Source organism: Galeopterus variegatus, unplaced genomic scaffold (genome assembly GCF_000696425.1).
Source record: "Galeopterus variegatus unplaced genomic scaffold, G_variegatus-3.0.2 Scaffold5534, whole genome shotgun sequence".
NCBI classification, from domain to species: domain Eukaryota; kingdom Metazoa; phylum Chordata; class Mammalia; order Dermoptera; family Cynocephalidae; genus Galeopterus; species Galeopterus variegatus.
Window position 1 is genome coordinate 95,028 of NW_007731645.1, and position 25,294 is coordinate 120,321.

The 25,294-nt window shown below is 44.0% G+C and overlaps 1 protein-coding gene across 1 annotated transcript in view; it reads left to right on the forward strand.

Annotated features, from left to right (window-relative positions):
- Nucleotides 1-33: 33 nt before the first annotated feature.
- The window catches only part of PDGFRL (platelet-derived growth factor receptor-like), a 48,691-nt gene continuing 23,430 nt past the window's right edge, over nucleotides 34-25,294 (forward strand). The window contains exon 1 of the mRNA XM_008589583.1: nucleotides 34-88. Coding sequence (XP_008587805.1) covers nucleotides 34-88 — 55 coding nt within the window. The remainder of the gene's footprint in view (nucleotides 89-25,294) is intronic.

Sequence of the window (25,294 nt, forward strand, 5' to 3'; positions counted from 1 at the left end):
CCCCGGCACCTGCCCCCACCCGCGTCCCCGAAGATGAGGGTTTGGCTGCTGCTTGGTCTCCTGCTGGTGCACGAGGCGCTGGAGGCTGGTGAGTGACTCGGTGCTGCCCGTCCTGTGCCCTGACTTGAGCCCCGGACCTCAGCCCCCTTCTTCCGCCCGCCGGCGACTCCCCTGACTTTCGACCTTCCGTGGCTCTGCCCGCGCGCCACTCCCTGCTCGTGCCCCTGCCCGCTCCTCGTAGGCACAGCCACTCTTCACCTCCCCAGGGAGCCCTCTGGGAAAGTAACAGCTACCGCGACCCTTAGGAGCATCCCCAGCCGGCGCCTGGTCCAGCCCACAGTGTCAACGTGTCGGCCTGGGAGGTGGCTCGGGAGCGGTGGGTGGCTGCCACCTCGGCGCCGTGCTGCCCCGGCCTCTGCTCCTGAGCGCGGGTGCCACCTTAACGAGACAGTTGCTGGTGCTTGCAAAACTCCAAGCGTCCCCCTCGTCCCCTCCGCAGTCCTGGATTCGATTCGTATACCACCGTGGGCTCGAATCCTGCAAGGTCTGTCTAGGTCTCCGGCCAAAAATTTCTATGTATTAAACCTCAAAACAAATCCAAACTCCACAGCTGTTACGTTTCTTATCTAATTGGATGGGGAAAGGTGAAGAAAATGCATTTTTGTACAGCATACGGAACCCTGTGCCACTGCACTTTTTAAAATTTGTTCCTGCCCTGGGTCCTCCCGATTGTGTAGACTCATAGCCACGGGGTCAGGCCTTATTTTTATGGGTGTATTTGTGTGCGCGTGTGTATTACTTTTATACATATTATATATATATTAGCATTTAATTGCTTTGCTTGCTCCGTTGTTTATTTAATTGGTGTTATTTGTACAGCAGCACATCTTTCATCTGCTTACGTCCTGGTATCCTCAAACCTCCTTTGAAATTCCTCGGCTACAGCCACAAGTTTTGCTTAGATTTGGTTGAAAAGCAGCTTTTGCTGTTATGCAACCTCATGCTGGAGCCAGCTCAACCTGGCTCCCATTTTATCCACTCCTCAATCCTGACCAGTTCCTTTCTTTCCTATGAAACTACAAGCATTTGCCAAAAAATACCATATTTAATTTGCAAAGTCCAAAATGGTTGTGGGACTTGAAGTTGAGCTTAAGGATCCTTAAGCTTAGAGCCTTGCTTATAAAGTGTAGATAACGCTTCTACTGGGCAGAGTAACACTCTTTGCCCGGAGAGAAGTTGCCATGAGTTTAGTTTGTAAAATGCAGTATTAAAATGATCCTGGCAGGTCTTGTATGTGAGGGCTGAAATGATGAAAATGCAGTATTTGGTATTATTTTTTGAATAGGGCAGGAGATGGCCAGACAAAATAATTTCAAATTGTCTATTCACTTGCTGATGATGCTCGAGATGCCAGTCTCAGAGGCTCAGGAAGCGGCTTCAGCCTCTACCTTCTGGATCTCTCCCAGCCAAGGTGCACCCAGACCATGTGGATTATTACAAATATCTTCCTAATTAAATTAACATCTGTTTAAATAATTCATACAAACAATAAACATTCATAAGACAGAGAAAGTTGAATGCAGATGAATATTTTATAATAAATAATTGATCAATGTTAGATGTGATAATAGCACTGTGGTTTTTGTTTTTTAAAATACCATATATAATGTATAGACTATTAATAGGTAAAATACTGAACACATACATGAAAAAGGAAATCTGCTTCATTAAGTTATATAACGGTTTTCTTACACGTATTAAGAATTTTTTTTTCTGTTTTGAGTTGTGTGGCGGGCTGTGGCCAGGGACAACCAATGAGACTGGATTTTACAGGAAGCCCTTCCAGTGCCAGCCTCTGACTGGCAGGTTGGGATTTGCTGCCGGCCGGGCCATTCCCAAGCACGAACTGCAGTGCATCTTGTCCCACCGCCTTTTGGTTTTCGTGACCACATCTGAGAGAGAGACTTCTAAGAGGAAAAGGCTTCCCTGCAAGTGCACATGTGGGCGGACATGTGTCCTAACCCAGCGAAGTTTGCTTTGCCAAATTCTAAAATGGTTTAAATTTTTAGAAATCAGGTTATTTCTCCTTATGAATGGGGTGAGGGGGAGAAACCTGGAAGAGCACATATTAATCACTCCTGTGGGATGAAATTGAGGCATGAAAACAGTTAATATGTAACCCAGGATCCCACTTGGAGTCAGATGTTGCTCACAGCACCTGATTTTCAGCATTTGTATGGAATCTGTGCGGCTTTGCTTATTTATATGGTGCTGCTATTTTCACATTAAAAAGTACAAAATTGCAGGCACTTAACAACTTTTTTTTTTTTGTCGTGACCGGCAACGGATCGCAACCCTCGGTGTCGCACCCGCACCTCGCTCAGCCAGTGAGCGGCCGGTCTGTATGTGGGATCCGAACCCTCAGCGGGAGCGCCGCCACGCTCCCAAGTGGCACACTGTAGCAGTGCGCCACCGGGCCGGCCCCCACTTAACAACTTTTGATAACCTACATATTTTTATTCAATGTCAGGAGCAAATGATGAAAGATAACGCTCCCAAGTGGCACACTGTAGCAGTGCGCCACCGGGCCGGCCCCCGCTTAACAACTTTTGATAACCTACATATTTTTATTCAATGTCAGGAGCAAATGATGAAAGATAAATAGTTTTGTCGCTGCTGTTTTGTTGAACTACACCAGACCCTTGCTCTGTGCTAATTTGATCTTCAGTCTAATGTGGGTTTACTTTGGATCCTATGAAAGGGTTTTCTTTCTGGGAGGACTAAAAAGATTCATTATAATATGAGGGCGGTACAGCCAGATCTCTAAGAAGGTAAGGAGAGCTACGAAGTGACAGGGATTCTCTAACCAGGACCTGGTATCACGTTTGTGTCTTGTAGAAAAAGAGAGTAAAAAATAGTTAAGAAATCTTTATAATGAAGGAGAGAACAGAACTGGGGTTACTAGAGGTGGGAAAGGGGAAGGGGCAGGGAAGTTAGCTAGAAATTGGCAAAGGGCCACAAAAAACGATTACATCGTGTAATGTTAAATATACTAATTATCCTGATTTGAACATCACATATTGCACACAGATACTGATATTCAATTCTGTACCTCACAGATATGTGCAATCAATTGTTTCAATAAAGTAAATCTTTATGATGAAAAAAGAATTACAAAATTCCTCATTGTTTATGACTACAAATAATGAACATTTCAAAGCATTTAGGATCTTGGCCTATATGTTTGATATAAAAAATAATCTTTGATTCTTAGGGCCAAGAAAGAGAAAAGTTTGAGGGCAAGAGAGAGACCGGGCGGTCAGAGGAGCGAGAAAAGTCCCAAGGAGCGATGATTTTCCCTGGGCAAGTTGTACAGCCCTTTCTGTGGTGCTCATAATCACATGGAGAAGACAGATAATAAATAAACAATTAAAGATACAATTGCAGGAAATGGTAAGTGGCATGAAGAATCACTGATCAGGGTGTATTCGTTTTGTAGGGCTGCTATAACAAAGTACCCTGAACAGGATGTCTTAAGATGACAGAAGTTTATTCTCTCACAATCCTGGAGGCCAGAAGTTCAAAATCAAAATGTCAGCAGGGCCTGCTGCTTCTGAGACTCTGGAAGATCCCTTTCTTGCTGCTTCCCAGTTTCTGGTGGTGGCCTCAGGCTGTGGCCACACCACTCCAATCACTCCCTTTACTGCCACTTGGCTGTCTTCTCTCTGGGTGTCTCTGTCTTTGCGTGGCATTTTCTTCTGTGCATGTGTCTCTTTGCTTCTTTTTTTTTTTTTTTGTCCTTTTTGAGACCGGCCGCACCGTGCTCAGCCAGTGAGCGCCATGAGTGCACCGGTCATCCCTATATAGGATCCAAACCCGCGGCGGGAGCACTGCTGCTCTCCCAGCGCTGCACTCTCCCGAGTGCGCCACAGGCTCAGCCCTCTCTTGGCTTCTTATAAGGACATCAGTTATATTGGAAGAAAACCTACCCTAATGACCTCATTTTAATCTGATTACATTAGCAAATGCCCTATTTCCAAATGAAGCCACATTCCCAGGGGCCAGGGGTTAAGACTTTGACGTATCTTTGCAGGGTATGCAATTCGACCAATAAAACAGGGAAAGTCAGAGGCCTGCCGGAAGCAAGGAAGCAAACCCTGCTGATGTCTGAAAGAGCCACGCAGTCCAAGGGCACGGGGTGGGCAAGAGCTCTGAGGTGGGCTTGTACCACTGGCCAGTGTGGCCAAAGGCCCGTGAGGTGTGAGACGGAAGATGGCGGGGCCTTCTTGGGTATAGGAAGCCCTACAGCTTTTTTCTAAATTAGATGACAGTCATTGGAGGGTTCTGAACCGAGCAGTGCCCATGACCTGATTTTTGTTTTCAAAGGGAGGAGTGCTAGGGTGGAAGCTAGCTGCTACTTCGGAGGCTTTTAATAGTCTGGGTGGGTGAGATGTGGCTTGGCCCAGGGTGGCAGCCGTGGGTGGGGAGAGAAGAGACTGGGTCCAAGGTCAATTTTGAAGCCAAAGCCAAAAATTTGGTGCTGGATTGGACGTGGCTCAGACGAGAAAGAAAAGAATCAAGTGAGACTCTGAGGTTTCTGTCCCGAGCAACTGTGTGAATAGAGCTGCCATTTACTGATAAAGGGAACACCGGGGAAGCAGCAGGTCTGGAGGGGCATCCAGAGTTCAGGTCTGCTCGTGTTAAATCTAAGATGCAACTAGTCTTCCAAGTGGCCGTGCTGAGTAAGCGACAGATTATTCAGATCTGGAGTTTAAGGCAAGGTCGGGATGGGAGCTGGGGCAGCTTTCTGCGTATAGATGCTGCCAAGCTGCTTGCGAGGGCACCAGAGACTGAGTGTCGTTAGAGAGGAGTCGCCAGGCCACGGTCTTGGGGCTCGGATCTGGCAGGAGAGGAAGCTGAGCCGCAGCTGCCAAACAGAGACTGAAGCCCATCAGGGAGGCGGGAGGAAACCAGGACAGCACCGTCACCGGGGAGCCAAGAGGATCAAGTTTTCCAAAAAGAGAGTCCTCAACTGTGATCTGATCGATGTTCTGGAAAACACTTCAGATTCAGGCCTTTATCCTGGAATAGAAATATCTAATTCTCGGAAATTGCTATTTTAAGAAAATGATACATTAAGAAGTGGTAGGAGGGTTCTTGGAGGGAGTAGGGAACGAAAAGGCTTTCATCTTGCTACGTTTTCATCTTCTGGTGTCACTTGTTCACCTTCTCAGCGTTGTTCTTAGAAAAGTCTTTCTTCCTATGGGGTGTCTCATGGAGAACAGAAACATGAGAGTGCATGGCTCTCGGTTTATATAACTCGGGAAACACCTGAGCTACGCAAAAAAATACACAGTGTAGTTACTTTGATGCTGCCCTCGGGGCTGGCCATCCCTCTTAGCTGCCCATCAGGGGGGAAAAACCAGTGTCTCATGGAGAACAGAAACATGAGAGTGCATGGCTCTCGGTTTATATAACTCGGGAAACACCTGAGCTACGCAAAAAAATACACAGTGTAGTGACTTTGATGCTGCCCTCGGGGCTGGCCATCCCTCTTAGCTGCCCATCAGGGGGGAAAAACCAACCAGCTATGGATCTTTGATACTAATGACTGTTTAACATGTAAGCCCCATCGAAGCAGCCCTCAGGGATTCACCTAATGAATTTCTTTTCTCCTCCAACACAATTCTGTCGAATGAGAGAGGTTATTAATAGTCAGGTCACTTTTAATGAATAAGGTTTGATTGTAATCCTCATCTTGATCATGGTCCTTTGTCCTGCTTACTTCTTGCTTTGTATTTGCTCCTTTGCTTCGTGTATTTACTTCTTGCTTCTTGCATTTGTTCATTCATTTTGGAGATGAGTTTTTGACCAGCATCTCCTCACTGGGAGATTCTAATGTATGCTTTGGAAAGGCATCTCTAGCCCTTCCAGGAAGGTCATGCTATCATCCCCAGCATCGAGTTCTGTTTGACTTGGAACTCCTTGTTAAAGCCTGGGCATAGCAAACAAAGAATCCACTTAAACAATGGTGCTGTGCATGAGATTTGTGCAAATAAAGGGAAACTGCACCCATATGCTGATCCCCACGTGAATTGAGAGCAAAAGCCTGAACCAGAGAAAACTTTATTCTTGGAGTCAAAAGGTCTGGTTTTTCACTACCTTGTTGGGGTGAGCTGTTTGACGTCTGTAAATTCAAAAGGATAATTAGCTACTTTGCCTCCACCACAAGTTTGTCATGGAGATCACATGAGACCACCACAAAACAAGTAGCACTTAGCTAGCACTTACTGTGGGTCAGACACTATTCTCCACATTTTAAATATCTGATGAACTCGTTTAATTCCCACAACAACCTATAGGATTTACAAATGGTTATTGTCATCTAGGATAGCTTGAATTTCTGTTACATGATAAAGAAAACACATCAAATTAGACATCAATCCAGAGGTCCATTAATCTCAGAGGAATAGTGTGGCTAGAATGTTTATGGGGCACAGATTACTTGGACATCATAATAGTAGCTTCTTAATTTGTACTTAAGTAAAACATGTGACTTCTACTCTATTGCAAAGCTGAAGCTTAGGCTTCCCAATTGAGGTTGCTGAATTAGTGTACTTCCGTTGGTCTGACATGTTCTACCGGTTATAATGCTTCTCCTTCCAGAAGGCTGGGGAATGTGTGTGTGTGAGCCATTGTCCAACCCCATCTATCGACAGAAACAGGGTGAATGAATCAAACATGCAGGGTCAGCAGAAGTTTGGGCAAACAGCAGGTCCAATGGCAGGTAGTGGGGACCCTGTCTTGGAAACGAGGGTTCAAAAACACAGCTCTCCTCCCTGGAAGGATTGAGAAAGCTAAGCAGGGCCAGTGACCCAGAGGAACTGGAGTGGAGGAAGGGAGGGAAATAAGAAGAGACTCAGTCTAGGAGAGGAAGGAGAGGTCACAACTGGACCCGAGATCACAGAAAAGAGAGCAGGGCTCAGGGAGCCAGCCTGCAAGCCCGAAGAAGGCGGCGTGCCCAGGACTGGATGCCGACACTGAGCTGAGAGTTCCGAAGAGTGGGACTGGTTCCAGAGTCTGAGCCAGCTGAACTGAGAGTGGTGGCTAAATGGCTCCTGTTTCAAAGGTCAAAAGACAACACCCAAAGAAGCCAAGTTCATCATTACATAGTTGCATCCAAATCAATTGAGTTTTTTATTATTTTCTCTTGATTTACTATATTTCCTTATTTTATAGAAATACCCTGTAACTCCCTCAACTGGCCAAAGTTTGTTTATTTATTTATTCATAATATATACAGAATGTTTATCTATGATGGTGCAATGAGTACTTTGGAATGGGAGTCAGGAGACCTGAGTTTTCTACTCTCGAATCTGCCACTAACTAGCTGAGTGACTGTATTCAATTTATTTAACTTTTCAGAGCTTCCTTTATTTTTTAAACCTGCAACATGAGAGCTTTACCTAGATGATCTCTAAGGATCCTATAAGTTTGGACGTTTTGCAGTTCTATGGGCACATATCCTTGCTGGGCGGACACAACTGCATGGCTTCAGGGGCCTTAGTTGAGATTTCTGGAGCCCAGTGGTCTTTGGTTTTTGCAAGGCAGTGGGAGCAATCTCCTCTGGGTGCGGGCAATAAGCGGAGCATGATCTGTAGAGTAGACAAAAATAATAGTAAAACCAGCTTAAAGTATGTAAGCTTTTCATTATCATTATTTCCCAGCAACTCTCCACAATGTTGGTAATAAGATATTCCTCCCCTAGAAATATTTTGTTGTCTAAATTCTAAACCATTGCTATAGTTACTGTGGAATTTTAATAACATAGGAGGGTACTTTAAAAAGTTCATGGAAAAATAGATAGTACAAATCTTTTCATGAACTTTTTGATGACCCCTTGTATATAAACTTTAAATGAGCATATGTTTAGTACTTATTCTTTAATAAACATTGTATTCTACGTGGACGTTGTCAGCCCCTGACAAACAAAGACTCCACCCTGCATTCATTTAGAGATAGTTCATAATGGCTCGACATCTTTTGAGTGAGCTTCCAGAGCAGACTGCATTTAAAGAGTAGATTCAAAAAGATAACATAGAGGGCCGGCCCGGTGGCGCACTGGATAGTGCGCTGCTTGGGAAGCGCGGCGGCGCTCCTGCCCGAGGGTTCGGATCCCACATACAGACCGGTTCCTGCTCACTGGCTGAGCGAGGCATGGGAGCAACACCGAGGGTTGCGATCCCGTTGCCGGTCCCGGTCCGGTGTGGGAGTGACACTGAGGGTTGCGATCCGGCTGGAGCTATCCTGCTTATCTCCACACCTTTAAGGATTCCCGCCTCAGGTGAGCTTTCTTTTTACTTGTGTTTTTGCTTTGGTTTTGTTCCCTCATTAAATACTGCATTCTTGTTGACATCTACCATTTCTCCATAATAGATTGAAAAACTGGAAGACTAATAAGCAAATGCCACAGATTTTATTTCTTCCCCCTGTTTAAAAAAAAAAAATTGTTGCAAAACCTACCAACATTGGTTGAAAAAGTGAAATTCTGTAGAAAACCAGCTGGAGCTATCCTGCTTATCTCCACACCTTTAAGGATTCCCGCCTCAGGTGAGCTTTCTTTTTACTTGTGTTTTTGCTTTGGTTTTGTTCCCTCATTAAATACTGCATTCTTGTTGACATCTACCATTTCTCCATAATAGATTGAAAAACTGGAAGACTAATAAGCAAATGCCACAGATTTTATTTCTTCCCCCTGTTTAAAAAAAAAAAATTGTTGCAAAACCTACCAACATTGGTTGAAAAAGTGAAATTCTGTAGAAAACCAGCTGGAGCTATCCTGCTTATCTCCACACCTTTAAGGATTCCCGCCTCAGGTGAGCTTTCTTTTTACTTGTGTTTTTGCTTTGGTTTTGTTCCCTCATTAAATACTGCATTCTTGTTGACATCTACCATTTCTCCATAATAGATTGAAAAACTGGAAGACTAATAAGCAAATGCCACAGATTTTATTTCTTCCCCCTGTTTAAAAAAAAAAAATTGTTGCAAAACCTACCAACATTGGTTGAAAAAGTGAAATTCTGTAGAAAACCAGCTGGAGCTATCCTGCTTATCTCCACACCTTTAAGGATTCCCGCCTCAGGTGAGCTTTCTTTTTACTTGTGTTTTTGCTTTGGTTTTGTTCCCTCATTAAATACTGCATTCTTGTTGACATCTACCATTTCTCCATAATAGATTGAAAAACTGGAAGACTAATAAGCAAATGCCACAGATTTTATTTCTTCCCCCTGTTTAAAAAAAAAAAATTGTTGCAAAACCTACCAACATTGGTTGAAAAAGTGAAATTCTGTAGAAAACCAGCTGGAGCTATCCTGCTTATCTCCACACCTTTAAGGATTCCCGCCTCAGGTGAGCTTTCTTTTTACTTGTGTTTTTGCTTTGGTTTTGTTCCCTCATTAAATACTGCATTCTTGTTGACATCTACCATTTCTCCATAATAGATTGAAAAACTGGAAGACTAATAAGCAAATGCCACAGATTTTATTTCTTCCCCCTGTTTAAAAAAAAAAAAATTGTTGCAAAACCTACCAACATTGGTTGAAAAAGTGAAATTCTGTAGAAAACCATATGACAATTTTATAGGAAACCGTATGACAAGAGTGAAATTTTATAGGAAATTGTAATGCAAAGAGATGGATATTTAAGAATTCATGGTCTGAAAATAATGAATTCAATGTTTGACATTGTTCTTGAAGTTACCATAATGAAAACTGAAATGACCCAACAGGAGATTCCCACACACAACTTAACCAGAGACCAACTTAAACTACTTTTAAACTCTTCATCTACTTCTGATTATTTTTGCTTTCGTGAATATATGACTTTTATATTCAGCAGCCTCAACTGGTAAGAAGGCTAAAGAGTTCTCGTGCTTGAACGAGCACCTTCTTGAGGCTGGCTGCTTGTTCAGGAGAAGCGGGGCAGGTGGTGTTGAAAACCAAAAAGACAGAAGAGCAGCTTCGGGGAAGCGGGAGGAGCCCTGAGCCCTGGCTCTGGGGATGTGGGTGGGGCTGAGTCCCGTGTGTCTCCGGAGAAGTTCCCTAAACTCCCCAGGTCTCAGTTTCCTCATGAAGGGGATGGGACATGATTTCCCAGATACTTTCCAGTCTTGCTTTCCTATGATTTATGATGAATACGTATAGGATGTAGTCTGGGATGACTGCAATTGGAGGAAGAAAGAATACGGATAGTAGACACCAGAAACTCTGCGTGCTCATAACAGATTCATATTTCTGCACCATCCCCACCTCCCCAGAGATCCATCTCTCAGTTGCTGAACCAGAAAACTAGGTCGCTTTTCTGTCCTCTTCCTCTCTCCGCACATCCAACCCATCACCAAGTAAAGTCAATTCAACCTGCGTAAGAGCCATAAGTCTGTCCACGTCCCATCCCTGGAGTCACCACCCCCGTCCCAGCCGCTATTCTCCTGTCTCCAGCACTGCAATGACCCCACCCAGGCTTGTCCTCCTCCAGTCTCGTCGCTGTAGCTAGAGTGGTGCTTAAAATGGCTTTCCACTGGGGATAAAGTCCACCGTCCTCGGCTGGCCGCCGTTAGCTCACTTGGGAGAGCCCGGTGGTGATAACACCAAGGTCAAGGGTTCAGGCCCCACACCAAGCACGGTGCTGGTACCACCAAGGTCAAGGGTTCAGGTCCCATACAGGCCAGCCACACACACAAAAGTCCAACATTCTCACATGACTGATGAGACCCTCCCTGATTTCTGCCATCTCTCTGAGGTGGCCTCTAATCTTTAGTATCGCTGCTTTCACTGGCCTGGGTTCCTGTGAGATCGTCAGAAGTTCCAGGCTCCTGGGGCTTTACAACTTGCTGCTGTCCTTGCCTGGAACACTCCTGGCCCCCTTCACCTGGCTTAATTCAGCCCAGGCATCGCTTTCTCTGGAAAGCCCATGTTAGGCCTCCCTATGTACTGTTCTCGCTGGACAGCGTTTCCTCTTCCCAGCTGTCTTTACACTTAGAACTCTGTTTTTTCTTTCTTTTAACATCCGTGTTTTTCTCTGAGACTTAGCTAATTGCTTCCCATTTAGCTTTATCTATTTAATGACTGAGTGGCAGTACTCCCCCATCCTCCCTGTACACTTGCCCTTCTTTCACACGGGCATGCACACACATCCACATGCACACGCACACATGCACACGCACACACGCACATGCAGACACGCGCACACGCACACACGTACACACGCACATGCAGACACGCGCACACGCACACATGCACACACACGTACACACGCACATGCAGACACGCACACGCAACACGCAAACATGCATATGCACATCTGTACACCCGCACCCGCACACACGTACATATGCACATGCAGACATGCACACATGCACACATCCTTTGGAGAATAAATAGATTGAAATACGTGTATGAGTAATGTTTATCTGTCTATCTGTGCTCTTGTATTAAGACCTCTTTCACACTTTTTCACATTTTATTCTGACTGTATCCTCCAGCATCACAGATATAACAGTGTAGAGTCCTTCTTAAGATTTAATGGGTTGGACGGGGTGTGGAGATTGAGTTGATTTTCCCGTTTCCCTGTCCACACTCAGGGTGTGTGTGTGTGTGTGTGTGTAAGATTTACTATAATATATAATTTTGTGTGTGTATGATAAAAACAAAGAACCTAAATTTACCCTCAATTTTTAAGTATACGGTATTATTGTTTATATACATACTATATACAGCACATCTCTAGAACTTTCCATCGTGCATGACTAAAACTGTGCCCACTGAACAACTCCCCATCGCCTCTCCCACCCCAAGCCCTGGCAGTCACCATGCTACTCTCTGTTTCTAAGAGGATGACTACTCTAGGTACCTCCTATAAGTGGAATCATACAGCATTTGTCATTTTGTGACTGGCGTATTTCACTTAGTGTAATGTCCTCAAAGTTCTGCTATGTTGTAGCATATCTCTAGACTTTTCTTCTGGTTTAAGGCCGAATAATATTCCACTGTGTGTGTATGTGCGCACACCACATTTTTTTATTCATCCACACAGCGATGGACATTTAGGCTGCTTCCACATTTTGGCTATTGTAAACAATGCTGCAGTGAATGTGGGCGTGCACTTATCTCTTTGAGATCCTGCTTTCAATTCTTTTGGATATATACCCAGAAGTGGAATTTACCATAAACTTTTCAAATGACTTAATTTACTGAAGTCAGATTTACACACTTTTTCAAGTTTTTTAAAACTAGAATTGAGACAATTTAATTTATTTGGAACATTTAGTCTTTGACTTACACAAAGTATCTTAAACCTAGAGGATTTGGTGCTTGAAGATTTAGTATTTTCTAAGAGTCTTTTCAAAGTTAGATCTAAATTATGTATTAATATATGTTTGAAAACATTTTAAGGACTCAAAGTGAAGTGAGCATAGATTGGAATTGAAGAGAAATATTCATGAGCTGAAAAAAAGAATTTTGACTTTTTAACATTAAATAGTATTCATTCAAAGCACAGTAAGGGCCTTATAGGAAAGTAAAGACAGATGTGGGCCCCCAAGGACCTTATGAAACATGTGAAAAATATCTAGTTATAACTTTCTACCAAACAACAGCAACAAAAATATCATGATTTATTTGACACCAGACATTCAAGTAATGGACTCCTGACGTCTTTCCCGGAATGTGGTGCCTTTGGTTAGAGGAGAAGTATTCATCCTGTGTTTTCTTTTCCTGTGGAATGAATTCTTTCCAGCATGATGACAGCTTTGGGGTTGGAAGCTCCCCAGGTGTGTTTCCAACAAAGTCTTGTAGTTTTAACCAATATTCGCAGGCTTTTGGAACTAAGTTCATATGTTACCATGTTTGTCCAAATTGAATCATCTGATTACTTCATCTTTTTCCACTAAATTGTGAGATGTTCCTTGTCACTAATCTATAAAAGCAGGACAACAGGGGGCCGGCCCGGTGACGCACTGCTGCAGTGCGCCGCTTGGGAGCATGGCGGCGCTCCCGCCGAGGGTTCGGATCCCACATACAGACCGGTTCCCGCTCACTGGCTGAGCGAGGTGCGGGTGCAGCGCCGAGGGTTGCAATCTCGTTGCTGGTCCCGGTCCGGTACAGGCGCGACACTGAGGGTTGCGATCCGTTGCCAGACATGAAAAAAGACAAAAAGGAAAAAAATAAAAAAAATAAAAGCAGGACAACAGAGGAAGTGACTTATGAAGAAGAAAGAGGTCTAATTAACTTATAGAGCCCAAGGAAGTGAAACAGGACTCAAGCAGAGAAAAATGTCATATGCATTTGTTTTTCCTGAAGTGCTGGGAATATGTAGTCACTTATTAAATACTTGAATGAATTAATACGTTTGACTTTATTCATGGTGGCAAAAAACTTTTTGGTAAATGATTAAAACATAATATCAAGAAAGGAAAATTAATGTCACCCAAATATAATTTGGCCTCTCTTTAGGATCGGAGGATGCAGGAACCCATCTCTGCCCACCGATTTTTCACACTGGTGTTATTAACATGAACACTGCCCCAGTTTCTTAGTCTGTAAAACAAGATGGTCTCTAAGGACCCTCTCAACTATGAATCTGGGATTTGAGAAAATATGTTTTTAAATCAATATTTCAGCAAATTAACATGTTTTAACCAGCCATAATTTCATATAGATTTTTAAGTAGATCTGCTTATAGTATGCTTATTTATCATTTTAATAAAAGTATGGTGTTCCATCAATGGAATATAGCATTGTTTTCTTACCTGGTTCCCAGTTTGTGGCTACTTGAAAAGTTTTTGCTATCATCAATAGTGCAATTATAAACATTTTTGTGTAAATAACTTGCTATGATTGTTTATATATCTAACACAGAGAAAGAAAACATTAACTTTCCTTAGTCAAATCACAAGGATAAACATGTTATTCCACATCTTTCCTTCTGTGAGAATAAAGAGGGACCATGTTATGGAACAGAGAGGCCAGGCCTAGGCACAGCTATATGTGAACGCTGCCTTTACCACTAACCGGCAAAGTGATCTTTGATCAGTAATTTCCCTAGAACCCAGTTTCCTAATCTGGAATATGGATACATTATTACTTATGGTAAGTGTTACCAATACAATGCCTGGCCCATGATATGTGTTCAATAATTGTAACAAATTGTTTCTAGGCAAAGCACATTTCACAAACACAATAATCCGAGTGGATCTTCTGGGACAGCTAATTCTGACCAGGACTAAAACAAATGAGGGAATTGTGAACAGCCCAAGTGGCTTCTGATTGAGAGGATCCAAGAAAGTTTGAGTACTTCTTTCCCAACAATGTGTGCACCTTGATTTAATTGATTAAATTTGTCATCTAAGGTCTGTGTCCATCTTCCCTGTGAAAGAGAAGTGTCTTGAGGGCAAATGCCACATCTGTTTGGTGCATCACCAGATTCCTCGCACCTAGAACATTGTCTGACACATACCAGAACCCAGGAAATATCCTTTGGTTTCCCCAGGGGTTTAGTGGTCATTTCAGAAGTCAGTTTCTTATCACGCATTCATTCATTCAACATTTAAAAATAATTGCTTAGTGCCAATGTACGCACTGCATGTATTGAGAGGATAATCAGATAGGCAAACAATGGAAGTATTAATGTACTTTACATTTATGATGCTGGGCCATCTGGATCCAGCCCCACTGACCTCATTAGTGAGTTGATTCCCTGTTTCCTCCTCTTTATCCACCGTGCCCCTCTGTCTTCACCTCCGTCTCCATTCCTCTTAGATTCTGGGGTCTGCCATTTCTATTAAATTCTTGAACATGTCCTAAACTCTTTTGCTGTCTGTTCTTGCATTCCCTTCTGAAAACTTCCAACACCAAATGAACGTTTTCATCTACTTTTTCTTGTCGGCACATGAACGCTGAGCACTGCTGGCGGGAACCATACTGCTGCCCAGATGGGTGCCATTAGAGTGTGGTCACCTCAATTCTGCCTGGCAAAGCCCTTCTCACCAGGCACTGTGAAGTTCACCCCATTTATCATATATTAGAGTGAAATGTTTCTTCTGAACTCCAGATTGAACCCTCCAGCTGCCAGTTCACCAGATCCACTTGGATCTTTCATGAGCCTTTCTTTAAATGTAACCATCTAAAACCGAGCTCATGGTCTTTCTCCACACCTGGTCATCCTCCTGTCCTTCAGTTCAGTGAGTGGCACTAATCTCATGCAGTTATCCTGACCAGAGCCCTGGAAATCACCTTGGACACTTTCATCTTTTTGACTTCCACATCGAACCAGTGGTGCCATAATCAAATTATTTCTTGAATTTTCCCACTTCTTACCACAATATTAATGCCCCAAGTCTCTTACCAGGGTTGGTGTTTGTTTATTCACTGGTGTTTCCCTAGCACCCAGCACCATGCCCGGCACACTGCAGGGCCTCCCTAAGTATTTTAGGGAGTGAACGGTGCTGGGGGCACTGAGCCTAGAGTGGGTCTAAAGTCAGACCCTGTGACTCTGTCACCTGTGACTCTGGGAACAAGCTCAATGAACTTAAGAGCTGAATGGGACCTTAGTAGTTATTTTGCATAAGCCTCTCTTTTTAATAGATAAGGAAACAGAGAGAGGATAGATGGCAGGTCCAGAGTGACAAGATGGTGAGTGACAGGTGAGTCCTAGAACTCAGGCCTCCTGGTTCCCAAGGCAGAGCTACTGCCCTACTGCAGGGCTCCACAGTGCATCTAGCGGGATCAATTTAGACCCAAGTGCGCTGTTGGCCTGATGGAGGTAGCTTCAGGGAAGATAGATTTGTTGTCTACTCTTAGGTCTAGACTAGACTGGACTAATAAATCTGATTTCTAAAGATTCAAAACAGAAATAGAAAGGATATACTTATCCAGAGTGGTGCCTTGGTTTCTTGCTACATAGCTTTGAATTGAAAGTGGTTGGAATCCCATGTTGATTTAGGATGACATTTCGGACACCAGAATGCTAGCACATTACACTGGGCTACTTAGAGAGGAGAGCTCTTTCAGAAGAGCACAAATGATCCCTTATCCGAGTGACAGGTGAGTCCTAGAACTCAGGCCTCCTGGTTCCCAAGGCAGAGCTGCTGCCCTACTGCAGGGCTCCACGGTGCATCTAGCGGGATCAATTTAGACCCAAGTGCGCTGTTGGCCTGATGGAGGTAGCTTCAGGGAAGATAGATTTGTTGTCTACTCTTAGGTCTAGACTAGACTAGACTAATAAATCTGATTTCTAAAGATTCAAAACAGAAATAGAAAGGATATACTTATCCAGAGTGGTGCCTTGGTTTCTTGCTACATAGCTTTGAATTGAAAGTGGTTGGAATCCCATGTTGATTTAGGATGACATTTCGGACACCAGAATGCTAGCACATTACACTGGGCTACTTAGAGAGGAGAGCTCTTTCAGAAGAGCACAAATGATCCCTTATCCTAAAGGTGGACTTTGGCCACCCCAGAGGCCAGAGCCATGGTGAGGTAAGCTCTGGGACTCCTTCCTGGCCTTCTATTCTATGATGCATGTTTCCTTTGCATTAGCAAAACCATGTCATTAGAAGGTCCACTAGATGGCAGGTTTCAGCTGCGTTACAATTGTCTTCCTTTCACCAGTAAAAAGAAAACATTTAAAATGAGGACTGACTGGATAAAATAAGTACACACTTGTGCCTGTGGTCCTTTCACCCTTTTAGGCTAAGCAGTGTTCACAGTTTCAAGTTGCATTTTAAACAGTATAGAATTCAGTTGGCCAAGCAACAAATAAAAAAGGGGTGGGCATTTGTAAACGTATGTACCCACATAAGGATAGAACCCAGCTGAGTCTTTCAAGAGTAATGGCTACTTTGAACAGTTTCATTGGTGCCTCAGAGGCTAAAAATTAGAAGTGGACGATTTTGTATTTTCACGTGCTGAAATTGATTCTGATTTTTTTTTTTGCCCTTTTTGAGACCGGCCGCACTGCGCTCAGCCAGTGAGCGCTGTGAGCGCACCGGTCATCCCTATATAGGATCCGAACCCGCGGCGGGAGTGCTGCTGCGCTCCCAGCGCCACACTCTCCCGAGTGCACCACGGGCTCGGCCCTTGATTCTGATTTTAATTCCAGACTCAGTCTATCCCAGGTCACGTATATATCTTCTCTCTGAGGTCAAAAATAGCAAAGATTTTTTTCTGACAATGGTTATCATTTATTGAATTTTCTATTTCTTTTTTTTTTAAATAAGTCAAAAAATAATTTCATAACAAGTAAAGAGCAATCAATACAGAAAAGTCAGGGCAAATATAAGGAATTTTCTATTTCTTGACTCCTGGGCTCCGTCCCTCCTTCCAACAATGTTCTTTCAAAGCATCTGCTGTGTTCAAGGTCACATGCTAGGTAGATGCTGGAGATATGATGGTGAATAAAACAGACATAACCTACTAAATAAGCATTTTAATATAGCTGTGTGAGTGTCAGGGAGGACAAAACTCAAGCTAATATCTGAAGGTTGAAAGTCAACCAGGTAAAGAAGGGTGTAGAAGAATGTAAGAAAATTCCAAAAGGAGGGAAGAGCTTAAGGGGCTGCCTAGAGGTGACAAAGAGACGGCACTTGGAGCATCGAGAGTACATGGGGGGAAATGGGTGGCTAGAGGCAAGGAACAGGGAAGGAGGCTGCAGAGGAGAGGGGAGCTGGAGGTAAGCAGAGGCAGACCATGGAGGGCTTCGTTAGTCATGTTGTGGAGTTGAAAGTGAAATCTAGGGCACTTATAAGTTGTCAACTTAAAGCCTTTATAAATATCTACACATGGGAAATGCAGAGGGCTGTACGCCACGGCGCAGGGGTTAGTGTTCCTCGCGGCCTTTAGGAGAAAGACAGCAAGGCCTCTTCCCAGTCTCAGGTGAGCCCGCACCCTCCATGTGCTCGGTACCTGGTCTTCTCAAACTGGGGTCAGTAGACATATTCTTGGGCCTCATGCTTCTTTGCAAGATCTTTTTAAAATTTTTGCTTTCATTTTGTTGATAATATTTTTAAAAATAGTATAAGAATCTTCTGGATCATCCGATCAGTCCCACTGGAGGATAAACATGATCCATTTTCATCTTCTCTGGAGACATTTTATTCCTTCAGTGTCATCATAACACGCTTCCAGAGTTTAGAGCAGGGGAATTCTTGGCACGATGCTGAGCCAGGAGAGAAAATAAGAAACTTAAAATAGGTGGCCTGGACAAAGCCTTCAATAAATGGGTGCTGGTGGGAGCAGGGCGATGGTGGAGATTTAAACTAGGTTGTTAGCTACATCACAACCGTAAAAACAAGCTGGGATGATGTAAGAAGCCCTAGTCCTGCTTCCTACAAAATAAGGGCACAGGCATTGTCTTTCAGGATGTTTCTGTGGTGTCTGGTCGGATGTTAGCATTTTTCAGTCAAGAACTGGAAGTTGGGAGGCGTGGGTGGGGCCAGGAGATCTCTTTGATGGCTGGTTCCTCTGAAAACAATAAATAGCTTCTAGAGAGAAGGGAGGGCATCTGGGTTTTCATCTGGCCACAGTTGGCAACAGCTTATTCCACCCACAGACAACACAGGGAGGGCAGCTGAGGAGGCCACTGGCGGCCCCAGGCCGGAGGAATCACCCAGCGTCTGAACGAGGCATCTGGGGGAGGTTTGAGAAAGATGTTAAGAGGTGTTTAGAAACAGAAGAACCGCACTGTGGAGAAGGATTGTGCACAGAGTTTGGTAAGTATTGTGGACAACACTCTGCTGGACTGAGGAAGGGGCCTTCCCCCCCACCCCAGTTTATTTTGTTTTATTTTGGTAAAATACACATAACATAAATTTACCATTTTAACCATTTTTTAAGTATACAGTTCAGTATCCTTAAGCACATTCCCATTGTTATGCGTCTGTCTTTTCAGTTCAAACTCAATTTCCTGCAGAGCTCGTTTCACTTTATTTTCTGAGCAGAGACTAAGGCGACAAGGCTCTCCCTCTGTCTTCAGACTGACCTGGAGGTAGAGTTTGGGCCCGATTCACAGTGGCACATCGATACCATATGCTGCAGCCAGACTCTGGCATTTACCTCCAAATGGATTTCTAGCCCAGAGATTAGAAATAAGTAACGATCCCACCCTGAGGGTAGAGCACTTTCTTCCCAGACTCAGTGGCACCAGGGCCAGGCCTTCCACCATTTCCCTGGAGACGGCTTGGGGGGTGGCAGCCGGATACGGGACTTCTCCGGATGTACGAAACGTTCTGACAGTGTTCAGGTTGCAGAAAAACACAGTGACGTTCCCTCAGGACATGGGTGGAGANCTTTATTTTCTGAGCAGAGACTAAGGCGACAAGGCTCTCCCTCTGTCTTCAGACTGACCTGGAGGTAGAGTTTGGGCCCGATTCACAGTGGCACATCGATACCATATGCTGCAGCCAGACTCTGGCATTTACCTCCAAATGGATTTCTAGCCCAGAGATTAGAAATAAGTAACGATCCCACCCTGAGGGTAGAGCGCTTTCTTCCCAGACTCAGTGGCACCAGGGCCAGGCCTTCCACCATTTCCCTGGAGACGGCTTGGGGGGTGGCAGCCCGGATACGGGACTTCTCCGGATGTACGAAATGTTCTGACAGTGTTCAGGTTGCAGAAAAACACAGTGACGTTCCCTCAGGACATGGGTGGAGAGAGGATAATAATAGAACTGGTCGCATTGTGCTGGTGTCGGGCTGGAATGAGGTCGCCACACAGAGAGCCCTGCACACATAGTAAGTCCTCTCAATAGACAGGAGCTATTTTTATTCACAATATTGTACCCCCAAGAGGTAAATCACAAGAGAACAGCCAGTTTTTCAGGAATTTTGTTTTAAGAAAATGTTTTAGACATGTCATGTACCTCAATCCCCTGCAAATGCTGTATGTCCATAACCGTGTGGTGCACTCATTGATAGTCTTACTAATTGTCCCGGGGTCCTCGAAGGTCCTGCTATCCCTCAGCTGTCTAGTTATTAAGGTGGGGGAAATGGGATGAAGCACATTGTATACTTTCGGAGAAAATGTTTTTGCTAACTCTTCTTTAAAAAGAATGTTTCATTAAACAAAACATCATTTCTTGAGCATTCTGGTAAGTCTAGGTTGGATTATCCCAGATGTGTTGCCCAGCATTAAAACATAGTAAGAAGATTATAATAAACTCAAGTTAATGCATCCAACCAAAGACAATATGGGAAAATCACAAAACTATTTTAGAGGATAATTTTGGAGACTCTTGTAAAATGGAACATTGTTTATGGTATAACTTGAAGTGATTGCATGTATTTGAAGAGTGAAATTCTTTATTTAAAAAATGTGTATACACGTGGGTGAAGTCGATGATTTAATGTACAAAACGAAAATGTGTTGTTGTAGCATGATCATTTTTTACCAAGTATTTCAATATGCAAAATGTAAATAAAATAATTTTTCAAAATACCTTTCAAGGTATGTCAGAGGAGGAAGCAAGGAAAGAAGAATAAAGGATAAGATATAAAATGGGCAATTTTACGTCCACTGGTTTATAACCGTGTAGAAGGACACATTATAAAAAAAAACCCAGCCAAACGAAGTTGGCAAAGGTTTGCCTCCTGCGTCTGGGCTCAGCCCCCTAACAGCTCCATCCCACCTGCACAGCCGGCTGCAGGTGGGCAGGTGCTAAGTCCCTGCCTGGGGACTCTGCCCAGAATCTCCCTCGTCACCCCCCATCCTGCATTCCCAACTTGCCCACTCGATGCTGGGGCCTTAGGATCCTGTCCCTCGCCTTGCTTGGTGCCTTATTGCCTAAAACCTTTGGTCGGGTTGCCTTTTGGACTTGATCCTGACTTTGTCCCTGGACTCTGCCTTTCAGATCTCATCCTACTGGCCAAACCCTCCTCTCACCCCTGCCCCACCTCTTAGAACCCAGGGGAAATCTGCTGTCTCACCGGCCTCCAGGGGAGGTCAGACAGCACAATCTGACCCCTCCCTGTAACAGCACTGCTCTTCTTTATGAACTTGACTTAGGAGATGGGACAAGGCTGGGGGGATGGGACCCTGTGTACCAACCTAAATTGATAGGAGAGAATGTTCTGTGGCATGTGTGTTTACCTTGGTGGCTTGTGGAATGGCACACTACATCGCATCTACTGGTGGGCATCCTGGAGAAAGAGGCAGAGGCTGGCAACCGTCCATACAAGAGCAGGAGGGTGACTTCAGCGAGTGTGTAAGAGCTCGAGATTAATGGGTGTTGAGCTGAGAGAAGTGCTTGCCAAATAGAGTTATTGTTTAACTAATTTATATATAAAGACAGTCCATAAGTCAGAAAGGCATGAGAAAACACCCGGAAATGAACCAGTGAGATGAAAGGCGTGCATACCAGACACAATTACAGAGCAGCATAAGACAGCATCGGTCAAGTGTGAGTTGTGCAGGCTGATGGAAAGAGAGAAGTCAGTTGTCGACAGGGGCTGGAGAGGCAGACTGATTGACTGAGTGACTGATGACCTAATTGTAGGAGACCAGGCTTTAAAGTGAAGATGGAGAGATGTGGAACAAGGAAGCAAGAAAAGCATAAAACCTCCGCAAGGAATTGTGCTATGCAGCCAGCGTGGGGAACCACTGGTCTAGCCTGGACCTTACCTTTTACAGGCGATTAGGTTAGATCCACAGAGGGTAAGAGGCTTTCTCAAGTTTGCATAGCTTTTAGTAAAGGAAACTAGACTTGAGCCTAATTCCCAACACCCCTGTAGTCTCTACACCAAGAAAGCAGTCTATTTCTTTAGATTTCTAGTGTTTTTTCTGAAGATTTACAGTCAACGTGGCATTAGTACAAGCGGGTACCTTGAAAATGTTGGCAAGAGGGAGATTTGGTGGTTCTCTGCACAGTGAATTCATTGTGCCAGGTGCAAACGGGCCCAGGCCCACGGCCTCTGTATTCACCATTCCAACTGGGCCATAATACACTCACTGTGGCTGTGTGCCTGCCAGTTAGTAGGCCACTGCTTGTTTTTCTAACAAGGGTGGTAGAGGCTTGCTCCATTGTCTTCTGTTCCTGGGCCTATTTTTTCCCCAATACGTGGCCATGAGCATTTAACTAAGCATTTTTCTCTTGTCACTCACAGAGAAGTGCTTATGAACTTATTCTACATGGTAAAATTAAAATTCTAAGAAATACAATAATGTGGCTTTTGAAAATGAGTAACCCCTAAACCTCTGAATCATATGTTTGCAAAGTTTGAAAGATTATCTTGTCAAAATTACATGAGAACAATGATTTGTGATTTCTGTGAGTTTCTCCACGTGGTGAGCGCACATCTGCTAAGCTGTATCTTACCCTCATCCATAAATTTCCTCCAAGTCACTCGCTTGGTTATGACTTCGTTATGGATTTGAAATAACAGACTCGTGCTTCTTTTCCGGTGCACATGGGAAGCGCTCCAGACTCTTTTCTCAGGAGTCCCCAGGGATTCCATTCCCAGTTCTGCTTCTAACTGGCTATGTGACCTTGAATGCGTCACTTGATCCTGTAAAAGGAGGGACCCAACCAGATGATCTCCAAGGTCGCTTCTAGTTCCAAAATTACTTTTGACACTTGTATTTAATTCACATTAGATAAAAAGGGGGGTGGGTGGGAAGAGTAAGGACCCTTAGACAAGTTACTTGACTGTCTCACATGTTGAATTCTGTTCTGTTCTGCACCCAGCCACCTTCAACTGCAGTTCAAGGTCATACAGCCAGTAAGTGGTGGAGGCAGGATCTGAACGAGGAAACCTGACTCCAGAGTGTATGCTCTTAACCACTGTTTTACAAAGGCCGCTGAGCATGAAAGGTCTCTCCAGGAATAGCAGCCTGAAGATTAACCAGGTTTTGACCAGCTGGAAAAAGAGTTGGCTGGAGGGCTCTGAGGTGGAAATGCACAGATGTGTCTGGCAGGGGCTGGTGAGGAGCTTGGTTGGATGTGGAGGAGGGTCCGGTCCATGCTAAAGGTGTTGGGAGAGTGGATGAGCCCTGAATACCAGGCAAAGATGGCCTCAGTCAATTCTGTGCATACGGGGAGCCGCTAGTATTGTAAAACTGGAGGTCATAATAAAATGGGCTTCAGGAAAGTATATCTGATAGTTGACGAAGAGCATCTGAAGGGGATGGAAGAGACATTTTTCCCAGAAGGATCAATTTGTCTGCTGATAGGATGGGGAAGAGATAAGGAGTCAAAGGGGATGCTAGCCTGGGTGACAGGTTGAGCTGTGGCTCCATAAAAAGAAATAGAGATGTCGCGAGTGGGAACCAGGTGTGTGTGTGCGGGGGAGGGTTAAGCTGCAGGCAGGTGGCGTGGCCTCGGCAGGTCCACACGTGCAAGAGCAGGTCTGAGAACAAAGCCAGGCTGCACTCCTAGGGATTTTTTGCACTCCATTTGGCAGTGTTTTTATTAATCAGAACAAAATAATATCCTGGATTTTTTAGGCCTCCAGAGGAATTCCTGCTGGCAGTGCCTGTTCACATTCTGAAAATGCACAAGATGTAAAACTCACCTCCAGCTACTTAAAGTACACATGAGCCATCCACAATTAAACATTTATAGAGCATGTGTTCTGTAGTTTTGTAAGGGGTTTAACTTGTTTTACTTTTGTTATAGTTTTTCTTCTCTTACTACAAAATAACACTTACCCATTTAATTTAGAAACTCAAAAACTACAGATAAGTAAAAAAGAGGTCACTGAAAATCTCAAGATACACTATTAACACTATAGTTTAGAATCTTCCACTTTTATTTTTACATGTAAAAGAATTGTATCAAAATGTACAAACTCTTTTATGATTAACTTTTTCCCTAAGGCATCATGAATATTTCTGCTATGGCTGTCGTACCCTAGTAGGTTTAACCCAATCTCCTGGGCTCCTAGATCATTGCTTACTGTCACATCATGGCTGCAGCTAACATCTAGGTAGCAATGACCTGTGCCTGTTGGGCCCAGGGCTGTGCATATTCTAAGACCCTTATTCCAGGTGGCCTGATAGGATTTTATGTTGGGCGAATGGCTGCTGTGTCAGGCCATGTGTTGATTTGTGGTGTCAGAGGGATAGCCACTTCTCATTTTCTTGGAATCTGGGAAATCTCTGAAAGAGGAAAAGGGGCTTTTCCTCTGTAAAGAAGCCGTGTGTGCTACGCAGAGAGGCAAAAGACTGATGAACTCAGCAGGCAGGCAGACCAGACACTGGTCTGTGAAAGGGAAGGGGTCATTCCAGCATGGTGGCCAGTGTCTGGTCAGTGTCAAAGAAAGGACTTGGAAAGACAAGAGAGATGCTGGAAGGGCCACAGGGACATCACCAATGTGATCTCCTGTGAAAGAGTGATAAGTGCCTAGTGTTAACCACTTTTGTAATAATACAGAAGAATCTGGTGTAAGTCACTGTAGTAGAAAGACCTGCACCGCATTTCACATGCATTACATAACCCATGGTTAGGATAGAAGCACTGTAGTTATAATGCAAGTGTTTTGAATAGTTCTTGGGTAGTACTCAGATGTGGAGATGATTGATCAATTGATCAATAACTAGATAGATAATAGATAGATATTGATAGATACATAATAGATAGATAATGTAGATAGACAGATATAGTTATTCCAGCCTAATTTTTGATATTGCAACTATATACACTTTCAAGTTCCTTAGTTAGCATAGTTTATATTTGGTTCTCTACCAGTTCCTCACACATATTTCTTTTTTCTTTCTTTTTTTAAAAAACATAAACAGTGACAGCTTCAGTACATTTTACCCAGCTGTCTGTTTCCCAGGATTTCTATCTGTTTAGCTGGCTCTGTTCCCAGCATGTCACGGAGCAATTCTTTTCTGACACATTCTTAGATGGAGACAGAGTAAATACAGGCCCTGTACAAACACGCGAAACACGGACAAGCAAGTGCCCATGAGTCTTTATCTCCCTAAATGCTTGGCACAGATCCTGCATGCGGGAGAAGCTAAATAATTAATTTTTGAAATGAATGTTGAATAAGGAGGATACTCGATTGCATCTTTTTACCACATCTCTTACGTTTCTGCTTTATGCCGATGGAGCCAACACAGTGTCCAGGGCAGAAAATCTGGGTTGAGACAGTTGAGCAGCCCTGGGAAAGTTATTTAGACTAAGCTTCAAATTCTTCTCCTGTGGCTGCAGCACTTCCTGCACAACCCTGGGGACTCCCCGACCTCTCCAGCCTCGGTTGTTCACCTACAAAACGGGGATAATAGCAGCTCCTTCCTCACA